This window comes from Coloeus monedula (assembly GCF_965178545.1).
Source record: "Coloeus monedula genome assembly, chromosome: 12".
Classification (NCBI taxonomy): domain Eukaryota; kingdom Metazoa; phylum Chordata; class Aves; order Passeriformes; family Corvidae; genus Coloeus; species Coloeus monedula.
This window is the reverse complement of record NC_138792.1, coordinates 1831661-1854918: the sequence shown is the minus strand read 5'-3', so window position 1 is coordinate 1854918 and position 23258 is coordinate 1831661. Positions and strand designations below refer to the sequence as shown.

The 23258-nt window shown below is 51.1% G+C and overlaps 1 protein-coding gene across 2 annotated transcripts in view; it reads right to left on the bottom strand.

Moving 5' to 3' along the window:
- Positions 1 to 23258, bottom strand: part of ARHGEF9 (Cdc42 guanine nucleotide exchange factor 9) — a 192154-nt gene that overhangs the window by 3927 nt on the left and 164969 nt on the right. For both annotated transcript variants that reach the window (XM_082289733.1, XM_082289734.1), the window contains 3 exons: positions 22804 to 22935; positions 10831 to 11074; positions 10102 to 10170 (listed from right to left, as the gene is read on the bottom strand). In XM_082289733.1, the coding sequence (XP_082145859.1) occupies positions 10102 to 10170; positions 10831 to 11074; positions 22804 to 22935 (445 nt within the window). The remainder of the gene's footprint in view (positions 1 to 10101; positions 10171 to 10830; positions 11075 to 22803; positions 22936 to 23258) is intronic.

The window sequence follows — 23258 nt, the reverse complement described above, 5'->3', positions numbered from 1 at the left end:
AGTCGTTCTTCGTCATGCTACTGCTTCTTATCGCTTCTTATCGCTCCTTATCGCTTCATAACCGGGTCCCACAGGCCAGGACGTGCCAGGGCTGGCCAATCTCCAGGAACGCGGCGCCTGCCTGACCTCTTGGCTCTGAGGCTGCCTCCCTACACCAAGGCTCCAAGACTGGGACAGGATCCATTACTTTTGTTGGGCAGAGTTCTGCCCGCCCTCATGGAAAAGTCCTGTGTGAGCAAGGAGAGCCGGGCCAGGCCCTGCCCGCACCGAGGCCGACGACCGCGCCGCTCGCCCGCTCCAATTTAACATCTCCTGCTCCGGGCTCCTGCTCACCCTCCCTCCCAGCTATCCCTGGACAACAGCCCTGCCCCAACATGCCCCGCTGACCAGCCCCGAGCACGACCCCGAGCACGGCCCCGCTCCGATTCCCGCACGGAACAGAGCAGAGCTGCTGTGGAAGAAGCCCTACCCTGCAGGGATGAGCCTACACCGAGGGCAACTCATTCTTTAGGACTTTTCCATAGGGTTTATTCTCAATTCACCAGTCTGGCTTCAGCCCAAAACGGCTGCACGCAACGCAGAAAAGGCTGATTCTGCTCGATCCAAACTGGCAGCAATGGATGGACTGGCAAGGCTACACTTTTAGGGTTGAGGTGTTTAATTCCCACACAGGTGAGCCACAGCTCCTGTGCAGGAACGGGGCGAGGGGATGCTGCCCTTACAGCTTTCCCACGGAACGAGGGGGCTTCAGCAACCTGTTGTAAAGAATGGTGTGGAAAGGGTGGCTCTGGGTGACTGAAGTGGAACAGAAGGGATGTGTGTCACCACCAAAGCGTGGCCTACAGGGCACAGTGACACAGTCTGGATGTCCTTCCCCGCAACGCCGCTGACGAGGGACAACCCCTCCTTCAGCCTCAGGGCAGCGGGGCCGGCTGGAAACCACGACTGCAGGAAGGAGAGAGGAGCAGGGCTGTGGAGCAGCTTGCTGTAAGCTCTGGCCATCTCTGGATCATGCAGAACTGCTCTTCCTTCTGCGGGGCCGCGGGACGGGCGAGGCTTCGCGAGGGCCGGCTCGGGGCCGTCGCCTCCCCGGGGTTTTAACCGCAGCAGCGAGGCCACTGTCCCCGAGCAGCTCAGTGTCCTCATCTGGACAGCGGGATGGCATCCCCCACCTACCTCACAGGAGGGTTGTGAAGCTAAATTAATTAATGTTTGTAAAACACTTTGAGATCCTCGGCTGGGAAGGTGCTGGAGAAGGCAAAATACGGTGATTAGCACCCAGGTACCAGAGCAAGGTGTGCACAGCAATGCGGCTCCTACCACACACAGACACACCAGCGCTGGCCGGGCACGGACGGCGGCACACGACGGGCACTGACACACAGGGAAAGCCTCACGAGGGCACCCACAGAGCTCACCACACAGCTTTGGCAGGCAGGGCCTCTTCTGGGTACAAACTAAGGCGTGTCTTTAGGGAAGAGAATTGATTCGCTTCTCCTTGCTACAGAATTTACCGATCAGGGGTGAAAATCCTCAAAAGTTTCAGACCAAATGGAGATGTCTTGAGTAATTCTAACTGATTTCTCCTTCTTTACTGTATTTTGTGCAGCTCTCTGTCCACTGCAGAGAATAACCAAGATCATTCCTTACAGTGGGCAAAAACCGCTCTGCAATTCACACTCATTAACCTTTAATGAATTCTTCACGGTTAGCATTTCAAACTTATTTGGAAAGATCGACCTGGAGATATTCTGGATGTTCTGGATGATCTGTACCTGCATGCTGGAATAGCTACTCATCAATGAGTTCTCTACTCCGTGTTCCCAAGCTCCTGTCTCCCACCTGCAGAGCCCAGGGCAGCCCCAGAGCTGTGCTGGGCTCACACCTGGGCAGGGGTGGCTGTAGGAAACGTGACACAACGTCTGCACCACCGCCGTTGGCACAGAACTCCAAGGAACAGTTTGAATTTCAGTCACTGTGTGACTGAAACCCACAAGGGCAGGGCACTGAGCTCCTCTCTGCCCACCTCTCCCATCCCTTCTCCTGGCACTGTCCTGCTCCGAGCTGCCCTGCTCCAGGCAGGCCAACACGTGGCCAGTGACACCAACTGGAGAGGCTGCTCTGGAGGGCAGACTCCAGCCCTGAGCCCACACAGGAGTGCCAACCTTCTCCTGGAGGCCACCAGCCCTCGGGTGATCTTCCCAGCAGAAACTGGTGAGGGATTTTAGGATCTGTGGGAAGGTGAGGATCTGGTACTGGTCCCTTACATGGCTAGAGTTGGAAAATAAATCAGCTTTGGCTCTCAGACTGACCAGGAATTACCTCAAAGGCAAACAGTCCCTTGTGGCACCAAAATTACTCATGTTCTACAACAGGAGAGCTGTGAATCTAAAGCTGCTGCTGGGGGGGACACAGAAATGGTTCTTAGCTTTGTGAGACCTTAAAGCCACCTTGCTTTAGCCCCATGGCTTTGGCATCCTGTGGCTGCAGAGCACCCGGCCTTGCTGGGCTGAGTTCTTTACTGCCTCTAAACCAATTTGAGGAGGGTGAGCTAATGTATTTTAATGATGATACAAAATGCCAGGAAACCTCCTGGATCAGCAAAATGTTGTGCACTTGGAAAGGTGAAGAAATAGAGGAAGGACAGTCTGGCTGATATCCACTGACAGTGATGGAGTTACACTGCAAGGAATGGAATCCACAGTCTGTCTTCTCCAAAAGGGAAAAGGGCAGACTCCCCTGGCCACATCACTGCCAAACCCCCTTTAGTTCTTTCCCAAAACTCCTGAAAAATGTCTGTCCTTGCCTGAAACACCCCCATGCACACCCTGCCCCTTCCCTCAGCAGAGCAGCTCTTCCCATAGTTGTACGTGTGGCCCCGTGGATCTGGGCTACTGGCATCAACATCTGGGCTACTGGCATCAACATCTGGGCTGGATGAATGCCAAAAGCTCCTGGCTGGTTCTATCTGCACAAGCAGCTGAAGGTTTCGTATTTCTCTCATTTATCCAATGGCCTGAACATCAAACCTGTGGATGTCAAGGACATGCACCATCGCCGTGTGTGGGACATGCAGATAAAACCTCTGTGCTCTGGTAACTCCAGAATGCATTTCCTTGTGGAACTGTGAGACAGCACTTTGCCATAGCTTGAGGTGCCCCAAGAATGACTTTTCCATTTTTTTTTTTGGACATATCAATGTTCTGGAACACAGAAAGTGGGGGCTGGGAGGGGAAGATTCACCTAATCTGCACATCTTCAAATCCTGAGAAAGAGCAATTCTGGGAGAAGTCTGGCAGGCAGGTATTTTTCTGTTCTGCTCTGAAGTGGTTTGTTCCCTCATCAGAACTTGGGGCCATCGTGCAAAATTGTCTCTTGAGGGATATTTTTTTTTAATATGCAAAGCCATAACTCCACTGCAATTCACCAGAAAGAAATGAGCACAGCTCTTTTCCAAGGCAATTTTGGGCTGCGTGGCGAGCGGAATTCAAAGCACAAAGGGAAGAATCGATGGATAAGAACGATTTCCAGGCACAGCAGCCAACTCCACCCCATGGGCAGAGCTGGAGCTCCTTCTGCTGGTTCGTGCTTCCTTCTGCAGCGCGGCTGCAGCTGCACAGAGGATCGCATCGCTCACAGGGCGGGGCTGGGAGAGCTGCTCACGAGGAGAACAAGAAAAATCCCAGATTCATAATTTGGCTAGACAAAACTGGTGAGAGATGCTGCGCTGTCACTTGAAATCATGTCTTTTTATAGCACCAGGCAACGTCACTTGGAGCCTTTTGGATTTCTCAGCTCAGAAGGAAACAATTAAAAAAGATTTGAAACTGTCTCGTTTTCCCCTTCTAGGCTGGGATTTTATTTTTGGGGGGTTTTTGTTTTTTTTTTTTTTTTTCCAAAGTGTCTCTTCTCTTTGAGGTGACAACACGATTTCAGCAGCACGTGAAGGTTTGGGAGCATGCTGGTAACTCACAGGCAATCCACAGGGACACGTGCAGACGGATCATCCAGCAGGACACTGCCCCTCCCCAGGCTCACACGACACAGACACGGAGAACACGCACATCTCCTCCACATAACCATGGAAACTTGCCTTACAAGCTGTTTACTCCATCCTCCACCTAGGAGATTTTAGCTTATCCTTTGATCAGGAGCTACTTCCCAGGTTTTTCCCCCCACGCTGCTGTCCAGGGCTCACGCTGCTCATTAGCCAGAGCTGGGGAGGGGACAATGACATCGCCAGCGCTGCTGGCAGTTCTGCCCTGGCCGAGGAAAGGGAGCAGGGCTGCCTAAGGAACCTTCCAGCTCCCTCAGAGCTCAACAGCAGCTCAGCCGACTTGCATCTTTTAGAAAATGCTCAAAACCCCCACAAATTCAGTTTCCTCCTGAATACCGTAACCCCCACACGTGGGGAAGCCAGGGACACGCCTCCAGAGCACTAATTGTTGCATGGTTAATTACTCCTGTCATGGCAACAAGTTTAAGGTAAGGAAATGAGCAGAACTGGCTGGGTGGGTCCAGCCCTTTGCCCTCTTCAGCACATTTCAACAGAGGATCTCAAAGCACCACCCCACGACTCCCTGGCTCAGGTGTAGGGTTGGCAAAGGACGATGTGACGGGAGTTGGTTGTCCCCGAGGTGAGGATGGAGCTGAGAACAGGAACCCTCTGCCTCCCAAGGCAGGCCTGACCAGCTGGATTTCCTCGCTTTACACCTCCCTGCTGAATCACCCAGCTCTCACTTTGCCATATTTGCCCAGCTCCAGAGGAATTTCAGTGGTGCCTCAGCCATGGTTCTTTACACACCAAGGGATTTCACTGGTACCAGTGAGGAGAACATGCCTGAGCTCCCTTTTCTAACCACGAGCCTCCCTTCTCTGTTTAGGAGGGAGAGGGCTGGCTGCAGCTTGAGAAATGCAGGAGGAAACAATCATCTCATGTCCTGATGTTCCCCAGACAACCACAACATCTACCTACACACACTGAGCTAACCCGAGCCTCTGGAGTCTATTTATCAAGTCTGCTACCGCAGCCTGATGTCATTAGACCAGACATTAAGATAATGATTCCTCGTGTGATAAGAAAAGCTAATCGAGGCAAGATGGAATGAATGATACTGGGGCTTTATCCATCAGAGCCAGGTGAAAACTAACTCCTGCCATCCTGTGTTTGTAGAGCCTCCCTCTCCTCCAGCACCCTGCAGGCTGAGCACAGATCACTCCGTGGGTTTCACTGATGGGAAGGGACCAGTTCAGCCCTGGAATGAAGTCTGACCTAAACTCCCTCACCAAACTCAAGGTGTAGGAGTATCTGGGCTCACAAACTTATTTCAGTGGGAATCTCAACACATCATCGATGTCAACACCCTGGCTCTTCCCACGAGGGGCATTAACATCTCACCAAAAAACTGCCCTGGGGGATTTGCTCAGCAAATCTCACCACTACCATCCTCAGAGGTAAGAATTTATTCCTGCTTTGCCTTAGCATGTAGATCTGACTGGTTCCTGGAGGATCCTGAGGACTCCAGCTGGATTCCTGATGCCATCAGTGCGATGGTGCTCGTGGACCCACAGCACGAAGCGCTGGTAAGGGTCTGGATTTTACAAGAAATGGGGTAAACTCTGTGCTTGCCCTGAATCTGTGGGGAAATACCACGGACAACACGATCAGCTCCATCCTTCCACCTCCTGCGCTGTGAAAAAAAGGGAAGTGACCCTGATTATCCGAAAATGCAAATGCCCCTCTTTGTTTTGAAGCAGTTGGGCTGTGGTTGCTCAGGCTCCTGCAATTCCCCGAGGCTGTGCCTACACGTGTGAATAGCTGGGGAAACACGGCAGGGCCACGTCAATCTTGTCAGCAAAGAAGATGCAATAAAAGAGGATTAAACAGCCGGGAGAACCACGGGAGGGACCGAGCACCCCCGCTCAGCCCTGTCCTGCCCAGCTCTGCCGGGCTGAGGTGCTGGGAGAGCCTCAAGTGCCGAAGTGGGGGAAGCCAGAGAAGCTGTTGCATGTCTGGGTCAGGGTTTTTATGACATAGTTGGCTGTGAGCTCAAGTGATCAGAAAGGAATAAATTAACAGGAAAATCCAGTGATTCAGAGGGCGTTTGGTGACAGGCCAAGGCAGCTCGTGCTGGCTGATGATTTAACCCCTGCTGGGTTTGCATGGCTGAGTGTTCACGGGCAGGTTTAGTGGTCGCATCTTTCTCAGGTGATGCCGGCTGAATCTCTGCTTCCCTCATCCTAAAAACTTGGCAGGGCTCAAGGCATCTCCTGGGGGGAAGCTTGCACAAGGCATGGAGAGGAGCCACATGCAGTGTGGGGGTCTCCTGGGGTGGGGAACACCCCCAGCTCACACTAAGGTCACTTCTTTAAATGTGAACAGACATTTCCCTTTCCAAAAGTAGGAAATGGTGCTGCAAGAATGGAGTCTCCTTCCTGGAAAGACCTCTAATTCCCTGGCATCACGGGCTGGCAGCTGCTAGGAATATGAACAAATATCCCTTCTGTGGACAGGCTGTCCTGCAAGGGGCCAGATATGGACAGAGCTGGGGATCAGAGAGGTAACTGAGTGTTCCTTCAGGCTGCAAACACCAATCCTTGCAGGGGGGATCACGAGTGGCCAGGGAACAGAGGCCCCTCATGCAGAGAGGCACGCCACGAGCCTTCTGTTTTCAAATGCTTAGAAATGGAAAAATGACCCTGGATTAACCTTTGTCTACGTTAAGGATGGACTGGAGATCCACAAGGGATCCGTTTTCAAGGCAACTTTAGAGCAGTTTCCACGCCTTTAGTCAGTGACCAGCACGGTCAGAAGAGGCCAGTGCCACCCTCGCGCTGCCCTGTCCCGCCGTGGGACCCGGGCTCTGCACAGAACCTGCTCTCCTGCCTGCAAAGGGCTGCAGGGAAGGGTTTCTGTTGTTTTTCTAAGTCAAGACAAACAAATTTCTCTTGTTATTTCACTCCTCCTAGGAGACACCAGACTGAATTCCATTCCCAGTCCCCACACGGACACTGGAGGAAGCCAAAGGGCAGCGGCCAAGAGGCAAAATCTTGACCAACCCATGCAAAGGGCAACCAGCAGCAAGCAGCCCTTTTCCCTCTGTCAGTGGGGCACAGAGCCAGCACTGCCCATTTACTGGATGTCTAATGGACTTAAAGAAGGCCAAAAATTGGTTTAGTGCTGTCTTAAGGCACCTGGTCCACTATCATTACGTTTTGCCCAATCCAAAAAAGGAGTGCAAATCCTGGGACACTGGAAATCATTAACTGGGTGTGGCAGGGAGCCTGGCCCTGCACACATTGCTGAGAGCCAGGAGGGGGCTGCTGCCCCACACGGGACCCTCAGCTGGGGAGCAAGCACTCCTCAGAACACTCAGAGCGTGGTCTCACTTAATCACCTGGATAAAGGTCCTGCTAGTTTAAAAAGCAGAGTTTTAAGGTTTCCTCTGCTGCTCTCAGCTGCTCTCCCCCTCTCCTGCTGCAGCCAGCAGAGGTTTAAATGCCTCCTTTTCAAACACATGCCAGCCACCTCCAGAGCAATACTTCTGGGAGGTGTGGTACAACAGTGCATGAAATAAGCAGCACTTTATACTATTTGAAAAATGTTTTTCTGCTTCACCTCTAACAAAGTTGATTGCATTTTCCATTTCACCTCCTTCATGGCTTTTCTCTCTTCCTTAAGTGTTCTGTGACAGGGGAATTACCATGGCTTCCCATTTAAGAGGTGGAGGGAACAAGTGAGATAATCTAGGAACAAGTCTGTAATAGGCATCCTGTGACACGGGAGCCGGGCTGGCGGCACCTCGAGCAGTTGAGCTGTCAAGGCCTGCTGCAGCCACTGAGACCATCCTGCAAAGCCTGCATTTAAATAAATAAATACTCCTATCGAATACAGTGACCTGGTCCTCCTTCTGAAGGGCTGCCCTGCTTTTCAGGTATAACTGATGCTCCAAAAGCAGCTCCAAGCCCTTTCCAGCGCTCCTGTGGTGCTGTGGGAGGGCAGAGGCAGCAGCAGCCGCTGGCACGGGCACACCTGCAGCCCCAAGTGCCTGCCAAGGTCTTGGCAAAATGAAATGTTGTCAATATCTGTAAAATGCATACGGCAAGATTAAAAAAATCAGTCACTAAAAGCCAGCTCTCAGGAGTTTCCTCCTACCTCCCTCTTCTGAGCAGTGCCAGCAGCTCCCTGCTCCGGCAGCCTCGCACCTCTCGTTGGGTCTTGGGCACAAGACAAACCACAGAGTAACAAAATTAAGAGTTTTCAGTGTCAATACTTAATTTAATCAACCTGAGACTGGGCTATGGTCACCACAGCATAGGGCAAAGCACACAGAGCTACCGTTTTCATGACCCTATTTGTTGTTTCTCAGATTTCACGTCCTAAAACCAACCAGGCTGTGCTTAACTCGGTGCTGGGGGGGTGACTGAACTTCTGTCTGGCTCGAGGACTTAATCCCGTAAAAAGAACTGCCAGTGCCACAGCCTAAGCTCATTCTTCACCAAAGAAATGCTGACTGCTGTTTTAGGAGCTAATGAATTTCATAGTCCGAGAAGCCCAAGATAACAACCCCTCCTTTTTCATCTCAGAGAGAAAGAGAGAGAAAGACAAAGAGAGCAGACAGAGAGCAATTGCTGTGTAAGACATAAGTCCTGTCAGGCAGATTGTATTTGTCAGGATGCAAGTCCAGTGATTTACGTGGGGATACTGGCAGGCATGCTCAGGCACCTCTGAACCGTGTCACTCACTGGCTGAACAGTACAATTATTAATTAATACCTATATTAATTAATAATAGAATTAACGGAACAGCTAGCAATAATTTAACCTGGCTTTGTCACGGCAGTCATGCAAGTCAGGCTCTCTCATTGTGCAGTCGCCACAAGCCCTGTGGATGCTCCCGTGCTGAGGGACAGACATGCAGGTGCTGAGGGGCTGTGGCAGGGGCACAGGGACAGTGTGAGACACCTGGGCCTGCTTTGGGTGTGCACACTCTGAGCTTAGGACATCTGGCCAGGAGAGTTTTTAGAGAACATCTTAGGAGACAACGGCAGAAGTCAGTAGAGAGGAGAAGACTGATGACAATGGAGAGACACAGCAAACCAAGGAGTTCACAGCTGGCCTGGCAAACCACTCCTGGACCAGCAAAGCCAGTAGACAACACACAGGTGAGGCAGAAAGCAAAGAGCTCCTTCAACTTCTGCAAAACCCCCCCCAAAACACCTGCACAGAGCGGGGACCAACCTGCCTGCACCTGACCTGAGCCGAGCCTTGAGGAGCTCTCTCAAAACCCACTTGTAGGCCTACTTGTGCTATGGAACTTTGGTAACAAATCAGTACATCCATGACTGTGTGAAGCTTTGGAGAACTTGAGAAATGACCTCTCTGACCTTCCCTCTGTGTTGAGTATTTCCAAACCTGTAGCTGCAAGAGTTATTGCGAGAGAGAATTACCGCTGGTTTGGCCGGTGGAGACTCTGCCTAACACCAGGCATGGCATTGATCAGCTGGCTGCAGCCTGCCTGGCCAGGGAAATGAATCTGACATTCCAGAGGTACAACGTCTTGACTAAAATACTTTATTTCCTAGAGTTGATGCTACTGTGCTGTCTTTAAAAAATTACAGGCAGCCCCAGGAAACAAGAGTGTCCCTTTCCAGCAGCAGGAAAGGGGTACTCCCTCCCCAGTTCCAGCATTTTAGCAATTTTTTTTTTTTTTTTTTTTTTTTTTTTTTTTTTTTTTGCTAATGGGAGACTTTGGGAATTAGCAGAACCTCTATACACACCTCCGCACTCACTCCCATTTCAGCCTGAGATAAACAACTGAGATAGATAAATTTCTGCCCCCAGGGACAGCTTCTGGACATCAGACTGGAGACACGAGATCAAATTCATCTCTGGTGCAATTCCACTGGCTTTCAACCACCTTCGACCAGAGATTAATTTGGCCCACAGATACATTAAGAAAGGATACAAAGCACAAACGGTATTTGATATAAAAAGAGAAGGGAGGGGGAAGTTGAGGGGATGCTGGATCCTAACCCAGCAGGATTCAGCCCAGCCCGCTCCACCCTCACATCACCAGGCACAGAGCGTGTTGCCGGTTACCTTTTTGCTTACTGACTTTCTTTACTGTCATTGCCGCTTGCCGCTTTTGATTCTCAGAAATTTCAAAGCCTGGAAAAGGGAACACGGCAAACACAATTCAGAAGGTTGCTCACAAAGCCTCGTTTCCCTTTGGGGAGGGGGATGCTCTGCTCTGTTTGCAAACACGGAATGCTCTGGGGGTGTGTGGGCAGGGATTCTACCGGAAAGCAACTCCTCCTTGGCTTCTTTCTAATGTCACTTGTGCAGGGGCTGGATGAAAAGTAAGATTAGACCCATTTTTATTTATGCAGCGTCATAAATATGCCCAGGGCTTTAGAGCTGAGCAACAAACTGAGCCTGGACTGATGCTGGTCCCAGTCAATTTGAGGGCTGGTGCAAGGGAAGGGCTGACACTGACTTTGCTGCCTCCCCTCTGCATGAGACATCCTTAACCTGAGCAGGAGGATGCAGCCAGGAGACCCTGAGGGCAGATGGCCAAACACTTCCCTCTCCCACACACCCACGGAGGTCCAGGCTTGAAGCTATGGGCAGAATTTGTTTATTGAGGGCCAAAAAAACCAGTAACTGAGCTGGAAAGAGACCTATTTGTGACCAGCAGAGCAACCAAGGCCATTTCACCAGGGTTGAACTGTAATTCTACCACAAAGAAAACGTGGGCTCCTCCACCCATTGGGGCTAAATTAAACGCTACCAACAACCTCCTTTCAGATTCATTTCCACAATCCTCACCTATCTTTTCATCTTCTTTTACCATCTTCCTTTCTTCTCTGAAAGCTCTAAGCCATCGTAACTTCTCCTCCAGTTTCTTGGCAAAGAATAAGTGCATTTCCTCAGTCTCCTTGTTATGCAGTTTGAAGGCATTCTTCATGCTGACATTGAAGTCATCATCTCTCCCATCTTCTATATCCACCACTTCATATTTATCCATGTCTATGCGTCCTTTGTAATACAGGATATCCCTTCGGATCAGATCCTACAGAGGGAAAAGGAGACAGGGTTCATGGTGAGACTTTATGGAGCCTGAGCTCAGCAGGGAATTCCTGGGAGAGCTGAGGAAAAGAAAAAAGGGATGGTGAAACCTGGTCAGATCCTTCAATTCCTGGGAGAGCTGAGGAGAACAAAGAAGTGATGGTGAAACCTGGTCAGATCCTTCCAGCCCTGCCTGCTGTCAACACCTCTCCTGCTGGCCAAACAGGGCAGACCATGGGCAGAGAGGAACGAAACACACACCCTTGAGCTGCAAAATTCAGCTTGTAGGCACGAAGAAATGTCTCGGAGCAGGTGACGGGTTCCAGCATTTCCACGTGGGAGGTTCTGCTCCACAGGGTGAGAACTGCAAGGCACAGGCTGCTGGCCTGAGGGATCCCTGTGAGGCTGAGCAGGCTGGGCACCAGCCCCAGTCTGGAGCCATCACTGGTGTGGCAGCACAGAATGCCCAGTGCAGCTCTGTTTTCCACACACATTCCCACACCCAGGAGGGACTGGTCTCTGCCCCTTGTCCCACTCACACACAGCTCACTGGTGAGAAACCACCCTGATTCTCAGCTCAAAGCACCCCTGACCTACCTCTGTCTCATTCCACCCGGGATTTAACCTCTTAATCCAGCTTGTTTTTCTTTTTCTCTCCTTGATATTTATAACCTTTTCAACCAAACCTGTTCATGCTCATCTCCCTTCTCAGCTGGTTATTCCCTGTTGTTCAGCAACAGCTCATTTCTCTGCGTTGGGAAGGGAAAAGTAAATTCCCCACTGGCCCCACATCTCTGTGCCTGTTATCTCAGGTAACACAAAATGATCATCAGAAAACAATTTTAATTCTCTAGTCATGGCCACACAAAGTGATTCAATAGATTAAAAACCAAATTCAGCAACACACAACCAAGATTTCCTTCCTCTAACCACTCTCAAAAGCAATATTTAGGTATATTAAATCAATTTAACCTAAATACCTTTGGATTTTTCAGAGTCCCCTAAAGATAAATGCTATGTCACAGGATTCATTTAAGAGGAAAAATGAAGGCAATGTACAGCACTTATTTATTGAAATAATATTTAGCAGTGAGGCTTTTTCAAGATAAGCAGTAGGTATTATTTTAAACAAATTAATCTTAGAAAATAAACTCTACATCATAATGATTTAGCAAACTTGCTCATGGATCTGCCACACAGTATGAACTATCACAAGACTGGCCAGAAGCTCACAGGCTTTAAATCCTGACTCCTTCATCTGGAACGCTCTGGGTGGGTGGGGGAAACTCCATTAGCAAATATCTCATACAAAAACCTTCCTCTGGTGTAGGCTTGAAATAGTGATGCTGTCCAAAACATAAGAAAAAGGTATTTCAGGCTGAATAGGCAACAGAAAATCTTTTCAGTTTCGTCCTAACTTAGGAAATTGCTTCTTTCCCTCGGTGCTGTGGAAAGGCTGCAAGAGCCACGCGGAGCCTGATCAATCAGGTCAATACCACACACGGTGTTTAATGGGAGTCTGGGGCTTGTTCTCAGAGAGAACATTTATCTCCACCACGTTCTCAAAAAAAACCTGATACCAAATCTCACAGGGACGAAGATGTGCTCCTTAAATCAGCTGCACAGCAGCCATTCCCCGTCCCACTGCTGCTGAGAACTTCCAGAACCAACCCCATCAGACCATGGGCCCGTGAGGATGGATCCAATGGACTTTTCCAGGCAATTTTCATGATTGTGGAGAGATTTGTTCACAAAGGTACTACAAGAATCAATAATCACAAGCTCTGAAAATCCCAGGCTCTGTGCACTGCCTCTTTCCTCACACACACTAAATACATTTTCCCCCTCTTATTGCTCCGATTTTGATTCAGAAAACACTATGAGCTATTTTTAATAGCTACTGCCAAGTGAATGCTTTACCAGCCTTGTGCTTCCAGAGGACAATCCATGGGTTTGGACGTGCCTGACTGAGCTGCTCCACACATTTGCCCTCCTGGGATGCAGCAGAAGCTGCCGCTGTCTCCGGCCAGGCTCTGAGGGTCCTGAGCTGCTGAGTATTGGATGTGAAGATAAAGGCATTGCCCAGGAGTGACTGAAGGAGCAGCGAGGACATAATGGAATCCTGCAAGTGCCTCTGGAGATCAAATGGCCCCACAGGTTACTGCTGGTGAAATGCAGGAGTGAGGAAGCAGCAGCTCAGCTGCAGAGGAGGAAACGTTGCAGTTCGGCCTTGAGCTGAGCAAGGGAAAGACAACAGCACAAAGCTCCTGTCTGCCACTTCACTGCCATCTGGAGAAGGAAATTCCACAATGGCTCTAGAAGAAATGCATCATCTTTTCTCCCAATGCTTTCCTTCAAAGGAAGGACCATTGTTGGCCATGAACTCTACACTGGTACCCTGAATTTCTAAGAGACCCTTTATTCCCCACAGAGTGGCAGAGCACACAAACATCTCATGGGTAGCGCATGCCTGGACATGGAGGACTTTGTCCACACCTGGTTCCAGAAAGTTCAGTCCACAGAGCAGATTAACAACTGTAACTGGATAATTTTACTTCTAATGGGCTCAGCATTTCCTATTATCATTCTCTGTTCTTCTTGCCAACACGCAGTGAATGGATATTATTTCCCAACTGACTCAATTTTAACACCCATAATATGGGAAGCATAATAATTATTTGATCCATGGATATTTTATACAGCTTTTAAAGAATAACAGACACCATTTAGCTCCTTAGCGAAGCATGGCCCTCTTCAAACGTCTGGAACTGTAATTGAGCTCAATAAAATGCAGGTATTCATCTGGCCTACAGGAGAGACAGCAAACAAGGCCAAACCCTTGTTTTAAGGAGCTTTTTATGCACGTGGACAAGAGGATAGAATTGAGAGAGCACACAGGTCATGAAGAGATGCTGCTTGTGTGCTCTCTGCCAGGTGCAGCAGCAGTGCTCAGACATGAACCTGTTGATCCTCGCTTTGTCCAGAATAGTTCTAGCCTTTCTCCCAGTGGAGTCAAAGCAAACATGAGATAAAGGAAAGCAGCTGTGAGGCTGAGGAGGCAAATGGCTTGTTCCACCAACCTGGTGTAAGTACAGCATGGCAGGAGGACAAAGCAGATCCGTGCACAAAAATGGAGATCTGTCTGCTAAGGAAGCAGCCACGCTGCTGAGAGGAGCTCTGGCTTTGTGGGGGACAGGAATGGCAGCTGCTGCTCCTGCTCCTGGTTATCCCAGGGATAAATGAGAGAATTAGGAAGAAATTATTAACCTCTAGGATATAGCTTTGTTCACATGCTGGCTCGGTTCATGTGGAACTGTTTATTATCCTGCCCGTGGCTCAGCCAGGGTGACCATCAGCTGCTTTGCACTGGCCAGTTCTGAATGTCACACGAGATTATTTCTTGTAGTTAAATCAGGCAAGAGCAAGAAAATATAAAAATAAAAACCCAAAAAAAGTCTCTCAAAACCTTATCAGTGGGGAAAGGCCAAAGAAATGGAGCTTTTTAATCTAGAAAGGCCATGACTAAAAAGGAATGTGCTGTTGGTATTCCAGTATGTGAAAGCTGCTCCTCTTCTAAGGAGGCTGGTGACCAATTATTCTCCATTTTGATTGTGCCTTGGCTTAATTTACCACAAGGGAGAACAGGATTAGAATCTTGGGGAAAAAATGTTTCTATCTAGAAGAGTAGTTAAACCCTAGAACAGACAAAACAGGGAAGTCTTGGGACGGCATTCCTGGGGGATTTTCAAAAGAGGGTTAGACAAACATCCATCAGAGATGATCTGAGTATGCTTAATCCTGCAAAGGGAATAGCTCATCTCCTGGGGTCCTTCCCAGTGCTGCAGCTGGGTGGTGTCTAAGGGGAGGTGACAGATGGAGCAGGGATGGGAGCAGGTAGGATGAGCAGGGACCTGGGGCGGTGTGGCAGCGGGACGGCAGCAGAGCAGCAGCGGCACAGACCTGCAGCCTCTGCACAGCACCCAGCCTGCCTTGCCTGGCTCTAAAGGAAATTGATGCATCTGGGTCATTTGCACTTATTTGTCTAAATATGATCTTTTTTTACCCTACAGCTTCTATGATTTCCTTTTCTTCCCCTCGCTGAGGTTAATTAAGCTCTTCCGAATAATGCTCTGCAGTCTGTTCACGTAATCTGTACTAAGGATTCACAAGCAAAAGATGAAGCCTAAAAAAGTGGTTTGATGGGAGCACAAAGCCAAGTTCTGACACGTTACATAAGCCCCCCACAGCTCTGCTCCCCGGGTGCTGTGCTGGGGTTTGTGGCCACGCTCGGGGCAGGCCCTGCCTTGGGACCTGCCTGGGCCACCCCCTCTGCTCCCACCCCCCATCACTGTCCCTTCTTGGAAGGGGGAAGGTGACTTTATGTAACTGCACTTGGAAGGAAAAAAGTCTTTGTGACCATCATAAGGAAAGCAAGGCTGAGCTTTATGGGAAAACCTGGAAGCTGGGATGGGCTCCCTGTCACAATGAATTGTGCTCCTGCTGTAGTGGACACAGACACCTGCAGGAAGGATTGCACCTGGAAATCACTGTTCAGCAGCTCTCTGACTCCTCCTGGTCTTCAGGACTGCTTCTCCTGCTCTCGAGTTTTAATCTCTAACTTCTTTTCTGCCCCAGTATTCTAGATCACAGCTCCTTGTGACTGGCACTGCCTGTGGGACAGGAAAAGGGTCAAGCCCTCCCAAGACAATTCAGGGGAAAAAGAACAATCCCAAGGAGGGCAATCTGCAGTCACCAGTGCAAAATGGCATCACAACCAAAGGCCATTCGAGGGTTTCAGCAGCACAGAGCACCCGAGGAGGAAATGAGCACCTGAGAGGACCTGGCCTGGTCCCAGACCTTCACTCCACGTGTGCAGCATTCCTAGAGTTTCATATTCCTCCTGTTAACTCCTGAGTGGGTGGCATGCAGGGGTGGATGGGGAGGCCTTAAGCAAGAGTTTAGATTTAGGATGGTGCCTTTTTCAGGGCTGTGGTTTACTCTGTGCTAGGTCACACTCGACTTCTCATGCATAAAACAAATCATCCGTGAAACACAAATGGAGGAAGAGCCATTTCCAGCCGTGAGTCATTAGATCCCTCTTTGGAGCTGACAGGACAGGAGATGCCAACCACAGAATAATCCATTACAAGTTCCTCACTGCATATGTAGGTTATTGGTGCTCCCGTTTATCAAACCCTGCACATTCCAATGGCAAAGGAGTTTCAAAATGACTCGGGGAGGAATTATGTGCTCCAAGGACGTGGATGCAGCCAGGCCCTGTGAGTGCAGCTCCTGGGGCTCCAGGTGAGATTTGTCCCTCAGCCCTTCCCCACCTCTACCGTAGGATAATGACATTTGTTTATCGTGCAGATCAAGGGGGAGCTGTCAGTAATCAGTGAGAGATGCACTGGAGGGCTCTGGTGGTGGATCTCTAACAGCTCAAAGCTGTGTGGGAACAGCTCAGCACTGGGAGCCTTGGGATCAGAGCTGGCAGAGCCGAGGGAGGCAGAGGAGGCCTGTGCGCAGTAAGGACAGCACAGCCCCTCCAGCCCTGAGAGGCACAGGGAGGAGGAGGAACAGGCAACAGGGGGCTCCTCCAATGGGGATCATCACTCCATCCCCACCAGCTTTACAGAACATCAGCAGTGCCCTTGAGCCACGAGGGACATCCCTGTCCTGGGGGCATCAGGAACAGCCGGGCCAGGGAGGGCATTGTCCTGCTCTGCCCTGGGCTGGGGCAGTTTTGGGCACAATATAACACAGACTTTAAGCCATTGGAGAGCATCCAAAGGAGGCCATGAGGATGAGGAAGGTTCTGGAGGGGCTTTATGAGGAGGGGCTGAGGGCACTTGGTTTGTTCAGCTGGAGGAGACTGAGGGAAGACCTCGTTGAGGTCTTTGACATCCTCCCGAGGGGCAGCAGGGACGGGACCCAGGGAATGGCTGGAGCTGTGCCAGGGGGGGTTTCGGTTGGATATCAGGGAAAGGCTCTTCCCCTCGAGGGTGCTGGGCACTGCCCAGGCTCCCCAGGGAATGGGCACGGCCCCGAGGCTGCCAGAGCTCCAGGAGCTCTGCCAGGGATGCCCAGGGTGGGGCTGTTGGGGGCTCTGTGCAGGGATGAGAAGCAGCAATCCCTGAGAAGCAGATGAAGTGTTCCCCAAGTTCCAAGGCAGAGCAGCCAGCCAAGGACGAGGCTGGACACAGAGCCACCCACGGCAAGCCCTGTCCTCGGTGAGCAGCTGCCATGGGAACAGTTGGTGCTGGAATTAGGTGAAGACTAAGCCAGGGCTCACAATAACTGCACCCAAACACCAGCTCATGATTTGGGAAAGGCAGAGCTTTGGAAGAGGCTGAGTTGCCTCTTGCACTGAGGCGTGGGTGGGTCTCAGAGCCCTCTCTGTGATTTCCCACTGGCCTGGGCACTGACAGCAGAGCAGAGGAGCAGAGTTTTCCAGTGTACTCCTGAAATTTGTCCTGATTTTCCTGCTTGCCTGCTCTCTCTCTTCCCTCTGCCCAGCCTGCCGTGAGCAATGAGAGCATGGCATGCTGCCACTTTGCCATGTCTTTGGGTATCTTTGGTCATAAGGGCTTCCAATGTTCTTCGACTTTTTAAAAACAGATTCCGAGCCTACATTTTTTAAGTCTAATTTACCCAAAGAGACCCTTTGACAGAAGCAGCCCAGCCTGCTTGCCATGAACACCAAGGGGACAGTTTTCTGTACCATTTATACATTTAATTTAACCCTGCTGTGGGCTGTGCTCAGGTGGGACACTGACAGTGACACACAGTGGAGCTCAGTGCAGCACCACTCTGGGCCTCTCCTCCGCCCAAATGAGACCCTGAAGCTCAATGAAGTGGGTTTTGTCCTAAATATTCCCGATATAACAAAATAAATCTAAGCCCTGCTAAGTGTTTGGATGCCAGAGCCTGTGAGCCTTGCTCTGAGCCCTGGGACACTCAGCTGGGACTGAGCTGGCATTTGGGAGCAGGGAAACGGGATCTGCTCAGCCCCGCCTGGAATGAGCTGAGGGCTGGATCCTATCAGGGACAGGGAGATGTAACACCACCTCCCCAAAACCCCCTCAGCCACTCGCTTCCCACCCCAAACTTGCCGGGAGCGTCCCCAGGGGAGCCGAGATGCCGGCGCTCTCAGTTTACGTAACTCCTCCTGCACAAGGACAGCTGTACCGGGGAGGTCGGCAGATCCCTGCCAAATTATTCAGCACTGTCTGTCTCCCGAGCTTGGGAAGAGACGTTTGATTCATCCTCGCCAGCTCCGTGGAGCTGCAGAGTGGGATCCGAGAGGGGGAGGACGGGAGCTGCGAGCGTTTGTGGGGAAGTGCTATTTTCGTTCCGTGGGTTCGGTGGCACACCGGTGGCATTCTGGTGCCTTGTTCCACCCCGAGCCCAGCCCCTTTGGCTGCAGAGCAGCGAGCTGAGGGCGAGGGCCTTTCCAAAGGACTTGTAACAGGAGGAGATGGGAAACCCCTGTGCAGCCACGTCACTCCGCTCTGCTGGCCTCCCCAGCTGCTCACAGGGGCTTCAGATGGTGCTGATGAAAGGTCATGGCAGAGGAGGGGTTGGTTTTTTCGCTTGTGGGCCAAATTTACACCCACTGCAATTCCAGGAGCGGTAAGTGAGGCACAGAGTGCTTTGCAGAGCATCCTGCAAATCTGTATGGCCACAGGAGGCAAAACTTGATCCCTGCCCAGACAACCACACAGATGGTGAAGGACTCTAAATTCAGCCCTTTCTGGATTTTAGCACTCCTCCTGCTGGCTCCTCCAGACCCTCTGGATTCTGCTTTTCCCTCTATGCTCCCCGCAGGCAGTAGAAGCACAGCAGGTCCTGGGTCAGCACGAATCCCCTGTGACACTGCTTAGGGCACACCACGGGCACCTGCACTGCCCTGCAAAGGCTCACTGAGCATTCCAGGCGGTGGCACCATCCACAGGAATGTTTTCCTCCCTTGAATACCCCTGTCTGAAAGCTGGAGTGCTGTTTCATAACTGGTTTTAATCTATACCCTGCTGAATGCTGGACTTGCCTTCCTTGGCTTTCTGCTGGCCAAGGGACTGATGAAACATCCAACTTCCCTTCCATGCTCCGTGATCCCACAGAAACCTCTTGCCTGCAGAAAGCACCAGCTGGGCTAGAGCCACAGGGCTCTGGGAGTGGGGCTGGGGAAACACTGGTCTCTAAAAACTTCATTTCACACTTTGTGACCAAGCCACTGTGTTCTCTTTGATCACCTCCATGCCCACCTCACAGACTCACGGAATATCCTGAGCTGGAAGAGACCCACAAGGATCATCGGAGTCCAGCTCCTGGCTCTGCACTGGACAGCCCAGGAACCACCCCAGCTCCAGCAGCAGCAGCAGGCTCTGCCTGCCAGGGCAGCACCGAGTCCCTCCTGAGCTGCTGAAACCCAGCCTGAGCCACTTCCCCACCCTGCTGCAGGCTGGGCCCAGGCCTGACCCAAAATGTGGCACTTTGTGGAGATCTGTGTTACTGGGAGAAAAAGGGAAGAGCTGGGAGGTGCTGCTGAAGTCAAGCACTGTTCCTGGTGGGTTCAAAAACCCACTTAAAGTAATAAGAACTGTCCCAGGACTGCTCTGTGTTTGCAAACAAGATTTTTGGCTGGTCTCACAGGCCTCTTTAGCCTGTAATAAAAGCAGGGACCTTGTTTTGGTGCAGAGATTACCTCGGTGTTTCCAACAGAACCTACATGGGAATGAGACCTTCTTCCACTGAAAGCACTCAGAAACGTCTTTTTTATCTTCCCATTTGGAAACCTGGACTGCAGTGGAGTCTGACAGGATTGTTTTATTTACTCCATCTCCTGTAGCACGGCTATTTCTGGCTGGCTACTGCTATTAAACTGGTCTCATTTTGCTTCTCATCCAACCTGCTTTGCTCGGGCAGCTCAAGAGAACACAGCAATAGCAATAAACCACAAGCTGGAAGCTCGCATTGCCTCCTGATTACAAGAGACACGTAAAAAGCACAAACGAAAACTAAATGTACTTCATGCAGTCACTGATCTTTCTGCGCTGTCAGAAAACGCTAAACACAGGGCCCCACCAAGGACTGCTCAGCTATTGGTGAAAGGAAAGTGGAATTTAGAGCAGGAACTCTTGTTAACCCTTCCTACTTCACACTGTCATTCCCAGCCCCATGCCACAGCACCCTGGAGCCCGCCAGGGGAATTCAAATTATTACCCAGAACAGAGAAAAGAAGATCCTCATCTGCTAAGAACCTCGAGCATCCCCAAAGTGATCATAATTAACGCTGTGTGTCACAGGCCTGGATGTTAAATACCATGATTTGCAAATCTAAAGCATCTCTGTGTCAAAATCTCTCAACTTCAGGGTGATAAGGAAAGTGGACCCTGTGCCTTTAAGGCAACATCTTTGAGCATTACCATCAGCCAGGATTGCCTTCATTTCTCAGTAATTACGGCCAGCATCCCAGAACAGGCTTTTTTCTCCTGATTATACACGTATGGCAAGGCACACTGAGGCACTGCTTGCTTCCTGCCCGGCCTATTCCCTTCTGCCTTCCCAAAAGGCAGCTCTGCGTTAGGGTATCCCACCAACTCTTTGGAAAAGGCACCACTTTGTCCTCGTGCAGTGTCCCAGCCTGTGGTTCAGGAAACATGGGCAGAAATTCATTGGGAGAGTTTGACATTAACCCAGCAGCTGAAAGTTACCCGGCTTTGCAAGGAAAACCTGGATTCTGAGCTCTCCCAGCGGCTCTGGATCAGGAACTGGAGCATCCACGCTGGTGTTTCAGCATTCAGTTTGTAGAACCCTGAAATGGTTGACAAGGCCATTTCATCTGATCAAACTCCTCACTTCCTAGCACCAGGAAATCGTTCAGTGCTGATGTCAGGAAGTGACCAGTGCTGTCTCTGGTGGCAAAATCTAAGCCAAAGAGATTTCTCTGCAAAGCTTGCAAACTATTTTTGAGAAAATTATCCCACACAAGTTTACAAGATGTTTGCCAGCAGGGAGAGGTGCCTGCCACAGTGTCAGCTTCTCCACCTGCTGCAGCCCTTGGAAACCTTAGTGCAGCTTTCCCTGTTGGGAGAAAGATTTCAGTACACCCACAGTGGTGGAAATAACATCTGCCAAGCATGTTTGAGTGCAGCCCTGGGTAATCACTCACTCATCTTCCCAAGCCAGGTTTCTGTCTGAAGACAAGGTGGCCATGGAAATGCATTCAGGAATTCCCAGTCTTGCAGATGTGCAAATCAGGTAACAACCAGGGGGTAATGACAGGAACAATCATCCTGAGAGTTATTCCCCCTCACAGAAATACCATGGCCAGGTGTCCAACAAAAAAAGGTGCATTCCACACAGGCACCTCTCGTGCAGCATCTCCACACCCCCCAAAATGCAGAAAGGAGGAGGACAGTGTCACACTAACGCTGTCTGCACATCGATGGAACCTTGCAGGCCCCCAGCAGCCTGCTGTGGATTGCTGACCACCCTCCACTTGTGCTGATGACCATGGAAATCCCAGCCCTGATTTCCCCAGAGTTAAGGGAACGCTCAATACCTCTCTGGACCAGGCCCATTGCAAGCCAGACTGGATGCTGCCTTCTGAATTGGAAATCCAGGGTCATGATCAAAGAGGAGGAGGTCAGGATTAAACAGGAAACCAGCTGTGCACCTCCAGCCTCCTTCCAGCTCTCACTGCTGCTCTGAGGCTGCTTCTGTGCAGGGCCGGGCAAGGAGGGAAAGGCACAGCAACGAGGAGGGGAAAAACAAGCACAGGCATTCCAGAAGGCAGAATTTCAGTCAACCATGACTCAGGAGATGAAAGTGCCACCCACTGCAGTGCCCAGGCCGCGGAGGGGGCAGTGATGCCGCGCTGAGTCAGGAGCCGCCCACGCCCCCCACCCACGCCCTTCCTCCTCCTCGGGTGCCAGGCTCAGCCTGTCCTGAGCCCAGCAGCTGTGACAGGAACACAGCCCTGTGCTCTCCCACGGACCGCCCTGCACAGTTCTGTGTGGCTGCAGGGAGTGACAGCAAATCCTGAGCTGTCACACCCAGGACTGATGAGCTCTGTCCCTTCGTGTCACACAGGTGTGCTGGCAGTGAGCTGGGATCACCTCAGCGGGACACAGGGGCACAAGAGCTGCTGCTGGACACAGTTTCTCTGGATCACAGCTCACCTGCTGCTATCAACACCACAGCACACCAGCAGCAGCATCCTGCACTGCCCTCCCACCTTCTCCATGGGTTCCACGGCAGGGAGGGGCCCTGTGAAACCCAGCACGGCACAGACAGGAGGATGAGGCTTAAAAAGCCTCTCCCCAGGCGCCAGCACAGACACCCAGCACAGCCTGGCTGCTGCTCATCACCATCTCAATGCAGCAACTGGGCTGTCAGCCCCAGTGCCAGGTTTTGTAGTTCGTACAGGAATTGCAGGGCTATCTAATCCCAGATCATACACTGCAGCCAAATCCTAAAACGAGAAGGGAGGCAACGAGCCAAACCAGGGGCACATGAGATAAAGGCATGAAAAGAGCAAGCGGAGGCTGGATTTGCTAGGAGCACAAAAATCCCCCCATCACAGTGTGCTCCCCACCCCGAGCATGTACACTGCCCTTCCTCAGGGCTCTCCACATCTTCTTCTGCACGTGCAGCCAACAGCCACCGTGCCCCAAAAACCACGTTGGACTGGCAAGCCTGCCCACAGCATGCCCTTAGCTGTGTCCTTACCTTCTTGCAGAGAACCATCTGGTGATCAAAGAGAAAGAAAACTCGCTGCTGGTTCCGTCCATAAGGCTGGTAAATCCAGGACATCTCTCCCGTGTAGATCAGCTCCGAGCTGCGGTCCAAGATATCGTCTCCCTGGAGGGCACAGGGAACGAGGCTGAGACAACTGCACTGGACAAGTCTGTCTTTGCAGGATGGGGAGAAGCTGCAATTCAGTAACATTCCAACCCTTCTGCAGCTGTCAAAGCCACCTCATCTGATTTCAGACCAGAAACTGGGATTAGGGGATAATTCTGAAGGAAGGGGAGTAACTGAGGAAGTGTGGACACCTGAAGCATGGTCACTATGGCTCACATTGTGATGGGGAAAGAGCTGCCCCAGACACTGTCCCCTCTCTCCACTCCCCTCTCCAGGTACCCCCAGACCCTTGGATCCTGCTGCAGGTGCTGGTGGCATCA